This window comes from Aplidium turbinatum, chromosome 16 (genome assembly GCF_918807975.1).
Source record: "Aplidium turbinatum chromosome 16, kaAplTurb1.1, whole genome shotgun sequence".
Classification (NCBI taxonomy): Eukaryota; Metazoa; Chordata; class Ascidiacea; order Aplousobranchia; family Polyclinidae; genus Aplidium; species Aplidium turbinatum.
The window spans coordinates 2584333-2597683 of NC_137487.1; the positions used below are offsets into that span (position 1 = coordinate 2584333).

The window sequence follows — 13351 nt, forward strand, 5'->3', positions numbered from 1 at the left end:
GATGCTTGTGCAGATGACAAGGATCGTAGAGCCGGGTCAGTGGTATCGGGTTGTGATTATGTATCGGGTATCGGATAATGGGTTGTGATTCTGTAACCACGTGATCATTTTGCTAATGTCTTCAGAATCACGTTTAATTCTGCTGACTCCCATTTCAGCGTGTTGTTCACTGGTGGCCACGTGCAGTTCAGTAAAATCACTCATGGAGTGATGGATTCCAGCACACCGGTGCATACTATAGATCCATAAAATCCTAACCGCTTCTGTAAATCTACGTCCCCGTGTCAGTCCACCTCGGCTTTTTAGGGTTCTCATCAAGATCTGTTCTATCGCAAGGTCTGTGGAGATGCCACATCAAAATTTGTCAGACCTTCTAACAGTATGATGTCCATGAGCTATGAATTGATTGTACAGCCATGGATGACTTTTAGGAAGATCGTGCATTAGTTGTAGATACAATCGACTAGATTTGGCATAATTGTTGTGGCCTGTCGCTGCAAACAGATTTATCATTTGTGTAGTAGCTACAAGGTGCATGTTCCAGTCGCCAGTTCTTTCTGCTCTAATAAACAATTTCAAAACAGAAATGTAGCATACTGCAAATATTGCAACCACAGTTTAGCTGTGCGCGAAACATTTGACAAATATTGCTTGTAAAGTTCAATTCCATTTTGCAAGCGGTCGAATGACGTCGAATGCGACAAGTGAAGCAGTAACTGCAGTGATTCTAAGATAAGACGATGATCCTGTAGCTTCTAGCGACGTAATCTTGGCAGTTCCAGTATTCATTTAACAGATCAAACCTCAAATAGAATATTACTCAACTTACTCTTATTCAAAACAATCTTATTGAAAGAGAAACTAGAATCAATAAAACAGGATTAGCAGTAAAAAATAATGGATATGTCACATGCCTATGTTGCCATTCGGTCATTTTTGATAATTTTTTTATAAATTTCCTTGTTTTTTCGAAATTGCCATAATTTTTTTTGCCCAAGGTGGATTTTTGCGGATTTTTGATATTTTGTTTCAGACCATGCACTGATGCTTGTGGCAAAATTTCAGCTTTGTACTATTTTTTTCTGGGTCAAAACCTAATTTGACTGGACTATTATGCTGATTGAGCACTTCACTGGGGGCACCTTGCTATGCATTGCGCAAAGTTCACTGCTTGCAGTTTGAGCGCTTTGGCATCTGTCTGCGGTTATATATATATATACTTGATATACATATGGGCAGCCTGTATTAGATTTATGGGTTACATATGGGCAGCCCATATTAGATTTGTGGGTTGAGTGTGAGCAACCCACATGAAACCCATAAATAAATATGGGCAGCCTATATGGGGGCAATGTGATGCCCGCGGACACAATGTGTATGGGCCCCATATAGGCAGCTCACATGGGGCCCGTACATCAGCCCATATGGGTCCCCATGTGGGGCCCATATGGGCTTGCTGGCTGGGCATGTTATATTGCATATGAAACTGACAAGTTGGTTAGTTAAATCAGTGTTTCTTAAACAGGTGAATGGTTCACCCCAGGGTGAACAAAATTTTTGCAGGGGTGAATCAACCAAAAGGGGTGAATAAGGGTGAACACTGAACAGTCAGTAATGGATGATAACTTGGGAGCAGGGCGGATATTCCGGGGGTTCAACCTGTTCAGTGAACAGGTGAGAATTTCCAAAAACAAAATCAATTCCAAGTTTTTCATTTTTTAATCAAAATTAATTGTTTTTTATAAATTTCGATATTTTTTAGTGTTTGATTCTTTTATAAATTTCAAAAACTAATGGTTTGATGCTTTAGTCTTTGTGAAGTGTTCTTGAAAGCGAAACCAACCGACATCTTCGAAGTACGTTAGCTTCACAGTAGACCACCATTGTCCAAGGGTGAATGAAATCTGGAAATAGATGCTAGGGGTGAACAAAACTGAAAAAGTTTAAGAAGCACTGAGTTAAATGAAGCACATAATTGTGAGATTATGAGAATAGACTATTTGCGTTTGGACTGAGAAAACCTCCTTGCCAACCAGTGTTGGGCGCGATAACTCATTTTTCAGTTAAGCGATAACGATAATCGATAAACGAAAAATACCCAAAGCGATAATGATAAACGATAAATCAAAAAAAAGTTAAGCGATAGCGATAAACGATAAAAGTATCGCCGATAATGTCCGATAACAATAAATTTTTTTTTCTTCTTAGTTAGCGCTGCCCTATCCCATGCAGCACGAACTGTTTTCATCAACATGACGAAAAATCGAACATAATATACTGTAAAGGGACAAAACTTTTTGTATGTTATGCATGAATAGAATCGCAACAGCGGCAGTGGGTATCGAATCTTCAACCTTTTGATACAGAATCAAACCACTGAGGTAACCGCTGTGCTTATAATTATACCTTCAGATACCAGTTGGATGCTTTTATCAATTGAGTTACACTGCCGCTTACGTGCAGTAGGCAAAATAATTTAATCAAATCAAAATACCATAAAAAATTCCAAACTTTGTATTTTGCCTTCCGCTTAAAGGGCTGTTTACAGCAAAGTCAGCAATTTGCAACTCTAAAAATTATTGTGTTGTCAAGGCCGTCGCTGCAGGGGGGAGCGTACCCCCTCCCCTGACAACGACCTGAGAACACACACTTCAGGCACTGAAGAAGAACTGGTATTACTTTTCATGGTCTTTCCACTTGTGTGTGGATCCGAAATAAAATTTATCAGCGATAATCAAATACTGCCTTTGGCGATAACGATAAACAATAACTGAAAAAAAATTGAGCGATAACGATAAGCGATAAAAATTTATCGCCGGTAAATTATCGCCGATAATGCCCATCACTGTTGCCAACTCAACACAATTGCGCAATTCTGCAAGATCCACATGCGCTACTTGCAGTGGTTTAGAAATAGGCTACCGATGAAGACCCGCCATTGAGATTGACAGTTTAAACTTTTCTCTTGTTGTCATTATCTGATAAATTCTTTCTGGTCTTTTTCGTCTTTCTGTCACTAGGTGCATTCTTTTCGTCATCACATCACTTAAAGTTCGTTGCTCATTGTGCATACCGCGTCCAACTTGAGGCTAATGCGGCATTCGCTGATGGTAGCCTTTTCATTTTCTCTGAGGTCCTTTTTTGCAAACAAGATTAATGTTCAAATGTTAGGCCTACATAGCCTAATAATACAAAAAATAATTTCAGATTATAATAAAATTAATAAACCAACAAATAAAACTTTGTAAAACTATTGTTTCACTTTGTGCAATTCTGCTCTGATAGTGATCTGCAATTTAGGGGTTGATATGGCAGCAGTGGCCGAGTGGTTAGCGCGTTGGGCTCGCAGCCGAGAGCCTGCATGTTCGACTCCAGCCACCTGCACTTGTTGCTGTTGTTTCTCTGGGCAAGAAACTTTACGATAATTGCTTCTACCCAGTGATCGATTTCGAGTAATGGGTAGTACCAAATTTAAGTCGTAAGTAGAGTAGACAACCGGAAACAGACATTGTCGTCGGCTGCAGCGTGGGTCAGGTGTACGTCGGAAGGCGTACACCGATGCATAGCGCTCAAGTCCGCTTTCCCGCAATGCAGAATAAAGATATGAAAACATATTCTGCTTTTGATTAGTTACTTTTTTTTTAATTCGTTGCACTATTCTCTTGGAATCTGACTTAGTCACTTTACAATGTTCAGATGATTTTGACGAAGAGGAGGACGATCCTTCAGAGAAAGGTAAATGCTCAGTTTTGATTGGTCTCATGCAAGAGTATAGAAGAGAAAAAAGAGAGGAAGGACTGAAGAACTTACACCTTGGACTAAACCTATTCAAGGTACGGCATTAAAAGCATACTAACTGAAATTTTCAAACGGGAATTAAGCATTAAAATGCGTAAACTGAACATTCAAGAATACATTTCAAAAAAAATTACAGAAAAAAATTTGTTTTCAATGGCGCTGGCAAGGCCCAAAGTCCAATGTTTTTTTTTTTTTCTTTTTTTTTCAAAATGACCAAAAAGTGCAAACACTGCTCGAGAATACGTCACAAAAGACAGCAATAACAAAAGCCACGTTACCACATCTGATGTTTTAACATCAGATCTGAGGTTTTGAGCAAACTGTCTGATGTTTTGATGTTGAAATCTGGTCTCGTGTCTCGGCGAAGACTCGGCGAATGGCAAGCCAATATAAGGGGAGCAGCTGACTCGAAGACTATATGTCACTTCGCTGCTTCCTGTCGTCTGTTGTATCGCATCTGTGATCAGATGTGGGCAGTAACTAGTTACTGTAACTAGTTACTTTTTGAGTAACTGTAACGGTAACTTCGTTACTATTTTCCAAAAGTAACGAAACGCGGTAACTATAGTTCCTATTTTAGCACTTTTTCAATAGTTACAGTTACAAGTTACTTTTGTATTGAAATTTCAGTTTTTAATTGCCGTTTATTTCTCTACATGTGTTTGTGTCTTGCTTAGTGCGTGTTTGCTGCGTTTTGCGCAATAATGCATTTTTCTCGCAGATGTATCGGCGCAGCACTGCGCATGCGCGGTTCTACTTTTGTTTTGTAGTCTGGTGGAGAAGGGTTGCCATATTGGCGAATTTATCGCTAAAGTCCAGAAATCTGGCGATTATTTAAGACGTTTAGCTTCATATTTATGATTTGGCTCTTTTTTGGCGATTTTTGATAACTGATTTGGCTAAATTAATTGTTCTTGGCGATTAATCAATATGTACCAAAGACAGGCAAGACACAACAATACAACAGGGTTGAGCATTATAATAATATATTTTACATATTTACAAATGAGTTTAACAGTCAAACGTTTTCGGTTTAACTTAAGCCCTCATCAGGAAACTGAAAATATTTATAAAAATGCAGTAAATTTCAACTTCTTGAAGGTAACTAACTAACTGACTATAAGCATCAAGAAACACGCAGCGATTAAAAGCAATTTGTTGATGCTTGTAGTCAGTTACTTAGTTACCTTCAAGAAGTTGAAATTTATTGCATTTAGTGTAACGCTTGCAATGCCTCTAAAACGATTGTCTGACATTAAAACCAGCAACAGCATTGCTGATTGCTTGCCGTTGGTGGACGTTCTTGTGGAAGCAATACAAACCAGATTTGGTCATTGGTTCGAGGACAGCGACTTTCAGCTTGCGACTGCATTCCACCCACAATTTAGACTTATCTGAGTTTAATGCCTGATCATTAACGATACTGCTGAATTGAAGACCAAAATAAAACAGAACATGCTTCAAGCAATTGAAGAAGCAAACTGCTCTGCTGAAGAAGGGAGTAGGCCTATAGCAGCGACACTGAAGTGGATGGTGGTAGGTAGAGCCACGTAGGACTTTTTGCACCACTTTACGCAAAAACCAAGAAAAGAAAGCAATGCGCGTTGAATCTGTTACACGAGTATTTGGAAGCGGACCCTGAGGACAAGTTAAGCGGATCCAGATTCACAATTGGACCGATGAAAAAACTGTTTTAAAAACATAACACTCCTATTCCGTCAAGTGCTGCAGTAAAAATATTATTTTCATTGCAGCACTTGTTCATCACCAGACTTTATTCGTTCATCCCCGTCGCCGACACACGCTCCATCGACCTGACACTACCAAGACAGGCATGGGTGCGCCTCAACCGTCTCCGTACGGGCGTCGGGCTTTTCCGTTCAACCATGCACCAATGGGAAATGGCCTCTTCCTCCTCCTATGAATGTGGTGCCGAGGAACAGACCGCAGACCACATCATTGATTGATTGATTGAATAAATCTTTATCCTCGGACTGGGAAAGCTTCTTGCATAACTTAATCCTGGCAGTTTCGCATAGGCCTACTTGTAGAGGCTTTAAATCACTGACGCAGGCCCGGTCAACGAGATTGACAGAGTGAAGTTTCTGATTGTTGAAGTCTTGTTGCCGGGAAATTATTCCATCTATTAGATGTCGCTAAATGGAGAGCAGTCCTTAACATGCGTTGCTCAAGCGCATGCCCTGAGAGTCGAACCAGTGCCGCTTGATCTTGAAGCTTCTTCGTTCCAGAAGTGACGCGCTAACCAATTGAACTATCAGGGCGGACATCATCAATGACTGGAGCCTAACATCTTCAAGCCACCTAACAGAGTGGAAGGTCTGCGTGTCATGAATGATGAAACCAAAGACTGGCTGCTCTCTAGTAGCCTTCCAGTGTAGTCCGGGAACATCGTGAATCTGGGACGGTAAAAGGATGGACTCTCGGCCCCAGAGGCTCATACGACGACGACGATTGGGCAGGGACATTTTAAAGCCCAAAAGGGCAGGCCTGAGTGACGAGCACTTTGAAATGCTCGTATTTCTCAAAGGAAATAAACATATAAGCCACTGAGTATTTTTTTTAAATAAAACCTTGTTGGTTTGTACTTGTGCTGTTATGTTAGCATGGTTGGCTCTAACACTATATATCAAATATTGCGGTTAACCTGGACTTGCATGCAGAGCTGGCCAGGTGCAGAATTTTATGTTCAGATTTGTGAGCAACTGAAAGTAACTAGTAACTGTAACTAGTAACGGTAACTAGTTACTTTTTAAAATCGGTAACTGTAACGGTAACTCAGTTACTATTTTGGCCAAGTAACTGTAACTGTAACTCAGTTACTTTTGAAAGTAACTTTGCCCACCTATGTCTGTGATCGCAGTGTACTGCATGTTATCGCAATGGTCGCAAATAAAAACACGATTATTATTATTATTATTGTTTTAATGTACATACATACATAGTCTACAGTTAAATCGCCGGCAGTAACAACTGTTGCGTGATCAGCTGATTGCTCGTCTTTTGTGACGTAGACTGTACAGTCGCACGCTTTGCTGCTCAGGCCGATTCTGGTTTTGAAAGCTCTGACAAAAGTACGCGCGGTATGCTGATCAGACCGCAATGGGGCAAAATTTTATTAAAAATCGTTTAATGGTAGCAAGTTAAACACAAAGAACGTGGAAAATCGCTAAGTCAGGTTTTTCCTTTAGTAGCCTATCCCTTTAAGCCTAACTGCGTTCTTATCATGTTTTAACTAAATGCCTGGTGAACATCCTCGTTTAATTTTGCATTCTTTATGTTGCTCAAGTTTAATGAAGAAAATTTCTTATTGAAGTTCAATTGTTGACTTATGCTGAATCAGCAAACACAAGAATTAAATTCAGTGTCAGAAAAATCGTTTGCTCAGTTGGAATTATCACGCAGACGCGGTGCTGGGTGAGATCTCGTGTAAGTTTCTGAAACCATCGGTTTAAATGTAGCCTAAGTGGCGATGGAAGTGGCGATGGGGATAAAATAATGCATTCAGTCAAAATGTTCAGTAAAATAAAATGTATTTTAGCAAGTTTTGATACTTTCTTATCTTCTTTGATAGCCTACAAATAGTTAAACAATTCCTGCAACTATAGCATCCCCACTAGAAAGCTGCGGTTACCATATTGTGTTTCAGAGTTACATGAGAGTAAATTGCTGTTGCGAACGCGAACTTCGGAAAGATTTATAATATGCAAATAACATCAAATATAGTTATAATTCACTAAAATCCTCTACAGCCTCTTTCACCCTAAAAGGGGGATCATCAGAAGGTCCTTATTCCAATATTTTTTTTTTTTGGTGCTATTAATAGTATTTTTTTGTGGTATTAATAGTATTTTTGTAGTATTAATAATATATATTGCTTAATATGCAAATGAGGTGTCAAGAGAACTAGGCTCCAGGTCTTGGAAAACTTCATAAACAAATAAATATAAGTTATTTTGCAACGTATACGATTTAATAACCTGCAAATCATATACAGTCATCATTATTAATAGGGGGGGTGTGTTATTTGACGAATTTCACGATGGCAACGTGGTACGGTGCTTAAAATATGCGGAGTAGTATCTAAATCCGGAATATGAAAACAATTATCATATTGCACCACCCTAACCCCCATGCACATGACCCCTGAAAAGGGGGTATCCATAAATTCACCAAAATATGAGTTTTTAAGCCTTTTCACCAAACAACGTGTATTTTGGCGGTATTTATGGTGCTCCTATAGGGGTTTTCGGGGTCTGTGAGTTCAAATATGGCATTAGAAATTACCTCCAAAAATCCAATATAATGGTAATCCAATATGGCGGCCAAAATGGCGCTTAGAATGGGTACTTTCATCAAGTTTAACCAAACATAGTCATGTAATATGTCGAATTATAGGTTTTCGGGGGCATAGAATACGAATTCATGATTATTTCAAACGAAACATAAGCTGATAACAACATATTTTCAAACTTATGACGTATATGTAATTTAGTATAAAACACAGTATTCAGCTCTTTGTTAGATTCATACCGTCAAGAACAGAATTTAAATCAGTCATCGTAACATCAGCTTTGCAACTCAAATTACTCAGGTAAGCTTTCAGATTGGCTCCATAAACAGAAGATGGCAAATTTTTATGGTCTTTCAATAAACGAAAAATGTCACTTTGTTTTGGAACTGAGAGTGCAGTGTCATGGGCGTATCTGATCTCGAGGTATAACCGCTTCTGTTTCTCAATCTCTGTTATACTACTATTTAGAATCTCATCCACAACAGAGTCCTTTGTAAAAGGACCGCCTTGTTTTTTCAGTTCGTTTAAATCATTATTTCGTCTTTTATCAAGTGCTACATTAGCTATTTCTTTGTCGGCGAAGCCCTGTTGTTGCAAATGCTTCTGTTGCTCATCCCAGGCTTTCATTATGACGGGAATCGTAAACTTTGCAATGCTGCCATATTCTCGGAATGAACCAGAAGATTTGGATTCTATCAAGTCCTGTGAGTTGGCCTTTACTTGAACAGTCGACGCACACTTTAAGTTCTTGGCGCCTCGTTGTTTGAGTTCATAATTTATGAATCCTACCGCCCGTTCTGAATCCAGATTGTGTATAGGGGCACTTTTTAGTTTTTCCGAAATCATTCTTGACAGAGCAATCTCCGATACCTCATCTGAAAGTCCAAATCCAAATATGTCCCCTTTCTGGCGTTGGAAACCATCCGCTAGTTTTGGTAATAACATAGTAAGAATCTTAATCACTTCAGGACGTGTGTCTTCAATTGCTTTACTAAGTGACGTACGGATATCTTGGCTGTATGTTGTCTGGTTGAAGCGTTCCAGGGAAATGAAGTTGAATGCAGGCTGTTCGAGATTGAACAAAGCCTGAGCATCGGTTTCACGAAGGTTTTTATAAAGTGTTTGGAAAGCTTCTGTTAGCTTTGAATACTTAGTAGTTTTTGCCGTAGTGAGGGATAGAAAAGGTTCTACCAGATGCAATCCAATCAGTGCTCCTACAACGTACATTACTCTCATGAAACCTAAATCTAGAAAACATCTTACAATACAAGCGAGCTGGTTTGTTACTTGCTCAAATTTTTTAGAAATTTATTCACGTCTTGAAGATGGTGAACAACTACAGCGCAAGTGACTGTTAACCGATTAAATCTTATATCTTTTAAACATACGGAAAGATTCTTTTTCGGCGCTATGAAGATATCAAAATCCACTGCTCTGTTCCAAGGCTTATGATCGAAGTCGTGGTTTACGAGCCTTGTTATGCAATCGAGTGCTTGCTCGGTCACACTTGAATGTGTATTACTTGCTTCAACGAGGAATTTTGAATAGATTTTGTCCTTTCCAAGAGCGTTCTCTATCTCTGCCCATAACCTCGTGATTATTCTATTGAACATCAATGTTGGATGCACATTACAGAAGAGGTGATCAGGGATGTGCCCAGTCTCAAGTCTTTCAGCTACAAGTTTCTCTACCTCTAGATTGTGCGAAGTCTGATCAGTAAGAATGAAGTCAAGTTTTTCAAACAGAAGTTTGGTGCTGACTCCACTAGCAGCTGATAACAAGTTTAACACGGCAATCTTCAGTTCTGCTAGGTTTTCACGAGTCTCGGATGCAATTGGCAATGTTGCTAGTGGTCGAAACATGCCATTTACCGTTACACCCTGAACTGAGAAGGACCCAGCTCCTTGCTTTTTTGATCCGTCATTTGCATACGTAACTGCAGATTTTTTTATCGCTGTCCATCATCTGTTTTACGATTTCATCTAACGCCAAAGCTTCTAAACTTCGCCCCACCTGTTTCACGTTGCGCTTATCAGGCAACGTATCTCTGTCTATTTCATCGGGAGACTCATTATGAAGTTTCCATTTTCGACCAAAAACCTTATTGCCGATGGTCACAACGGCCGCTGCCGCCTGTGTTTCTGACATGTGGTTGACGCTTTTTAATTTGTCCATTGCCTCGTAAATCTCTGGACGCACTTTTCGTTCACCTAAACGGATGTGACGATACTGCGCTGGCATGTCATCATGTTCATCAGATATACTGAGACCAAAATTAAGCTTTCGTTTCTTTCTGTGTCCTCTTGAAACTTCCTCGAAATCACTTACTTCATACTCGCTTCGGTTTTCTTCAGCTGATTGTTTGGAGGAGCCACTTATTCCAAGTATGATTTTTCTAAGACAGCCGTCTGGCGCGATCTGTCAATACTCTGCATATCCTGAGGATATTGCAAAACACAATGCAAAATACCAAGCATAATTCATCAGTATGAACATATATAAATACTCAGGTATATTCATTGCGCATACCAGGAAAGAATAAGCCTACTTTTGGGATCAAATTCGTATTCTACACCCTCGAAAACTTATAATTCGACATATCACACAACTATGTTTGGTCAAATTTACAAAAGTACCCATTCCAAGCCCAATTTTGGCCGCCATATTGAAATAACGCCATATTGAAAATTCTTAGGAATTTTCTAATGTCATATTTGAACCCACAGACCCCGAAAAGCCACATATGAGTAAGATAAATACCACCAAAACGCAAGTATAGTGGGTGAAAAGGCCAACAATCTTATATTTTTCTGAAAATAGGGGTACCTTATTTAGGGGGCATGTACATGGGGGTTAGGGGGATCGTATGTCGAATTTTCATCAATATTCTAGATTTTGATACTGCTCCACAAATTTTTAGCAGTGTACGGTATGAATCGACAATTAACACCCCCCCCCCCTATTATTAAGCTCCTTCCTCTAGTGGAGGGGTGGAGGCAATGAAGCGCCAAGTTTTTCTGATGACATTTTTCCTTTGCAGTTTTGTAATCAAGTCCTGATCAGTCTAATATCATTAGTTCAAATTCTTAGTGGTCTGCCCCTAGTCAAGTCTAGTCAATTTATTTTATTTCAACAGCGCCATATATTAACAAACAAGCAAAGTAAATTTAATTGTCAAAACAATGCATTGTAGCCTACAACTCTTGGTTAGATTATGGCTCAATCAGGATGGTAGCGAAAGACCATAAGCCAGGGATGTCCAACCTTTTATTATAGTGGGCCGCATTGTCACTTGAAATAATTCAATGGGCCGCAGAACCTATTAAATTTCAAGAAAAATGGGTACATAAAGAAACAATTATAAACCATTAATTTTATCGTTGAAAATAGAAACAAATAAAACGAGTCACGAGGCTACCCAAGTTCTAAAAGCGTGCTTTAATTCTTCGAATCTTATAGTTATATATAATCTTGTTGCTTACATACTATAGGCTACTATTACTGCGTCCCTAAAAGCTGACTGGTAAATTTTAATTAGGCTATGATTCAAAGTTCAAAATACTACTTGGAGTGAAAATGACTAGCGGGCGCACAAAAATCTCAGGTGGGCCACAATGTGACCCGCGGCCGCAGGTTGGACATCCCTGCCATAAGCAGTCATATAGTCAGCCACCACCCCATAACAATAAATCTAACTACACATTCATACACACTAGTGTGCAGAGGCAGGCACACTATTTCTGTGTAGCTATGTATAGAAGCGTTTTGTAATTTAAATTTATGTAGAACATCGCTCAGTTGGTTAGGCTACTTGATAAGGGCTAACATGAGTATGGCCGAAAACTTTTGCAATTTTTAGTTTATTTTTAGGTTATTATGCTAAATGCCGTCTAGTTGTTAGGTTTCATTTGTCCATGGTTCAAGAAAATCACCTCTTTACCAAAATTAAAGTTTTGCAAATTGACTACGCCTTTGTTTATGACTCATTTGTATCCTTGCGCAGGTTAACAGGAAGCCAAGCAAAAAATTGGACGCTCGATTCTTTAAACGTCACAAAGAAGTAGCTAGCAGCGGAACTTACCTCAACACTCGTGAAGTCACCATCACTGCTGAGCTTGATCCCGGACATTACGTCATAGTACCTTCAACGTTTTACGCTGGAAAGGAAGGCAGCTTCCTCATCCGCATTTACACTGAAAAGAAGATTGACATAGAAGAGCTGTGAGAAAGAATCACAGGGGACACGATGCTTGAGAAAACCTGACATTCTATTTTTAAAACATTCTTTGAAACACAAACATTGAATTTGTTCATAAATAAACAAGAACTTTGGTTTTAAACAACTATTTATATCCAGAAAGAGAAGTTGCTGTAATTATTATGTTACCGGTGTGTTTAGCCTACATATGTAAAAAATCGTTGGAACTAAAATCTAAACCAGTCAACCTCATATGAATAGAAATATTTATTTTATTGTAATCTACTGGGAAGTGAAAACAATTTAATCCCCGACAGCTTGCAGTTCCAATGTGAATGTGTGCATATTGCATAGCCAACAAACAAACTCACCACGTCGCAAGCATTTGTTTTGCAAGCGTAATATAAATCAAAGGATGATTTGATCTTGAAACATAAAAACTTGTCTATTGAAATTAACGATGCTGTGTGGAATAAATGTATGACATATACGCAAGGAAGCCTACAAGAGCTTGTGTCGCAGCAATCGCCTATATACAGTTCAGTTTGTTTTTTTATTTCTAGCCATCACAACGAAATACAATATAACTTATGCCAAACATAGCAGAGGTCTATAAAAAGGTAGAAGTGACAAAACGTGGACATTATAACGTGCATGATACCAATGTAGCCTATGTAATAAGGTTCGTCCGCCCCCTTAGCTCAGTGGTTACACGCCCGGCTCAAGATCACACGGGGCTGGTTCGACTCACGGGGTGTGTGCTTGAGCAACGCATTCTAAGGACTGCTCTCCATTCAGCGGCACCTAGTGAATGGAATAATTCCCCGGCAACAACACTTCAATAATCGGAAAACTTCACTCTGCAAATCTCGGTAACCGGCCCTGCGTCAAGAGCCTCTACAAGTACGGTATGCGAAACTACCAGGAATAGCCTATCAAGGCTTTGTCAGTCCGAGGATAAAGATTCAAAACCAACCAATGCAGGACAATCAGGATAATCAGTCGCAACACCTTAAAAAAATTGTTAAAAATTTCCTAAAACA

At 39.3% G+C, this 13351-nt stretch overlaps 1 protein-coding gene across 1 annotated transcript in view; it reads left to right on the forward strand.

Moving 5' to 3' along the window:
• LOC145785476 (calpain-A-like) overlaps positions 1 to 12897 on the forward strand; it is a 39146-nt gene extending 26249 nt beyond the window's left edge. Inside the window, exons 10-11 of the mRNA XM_082597124.1 lie at positions 3697 to 3833; positions 12114 to 12897. Coding sequence (XP_082453250.1) covers positions 3697 to 3833; positions 12114 to 12335 — 359 coding nt within the window. The 3' untranslated portion in view covers positions 12336 to 12897. The remainder of the gene's footprint in view (positions 1 to 3696; positions 3834 to 12113) is intronic.
• Positions 12898 to 13351: the final 454 nt, after the last annotated feature.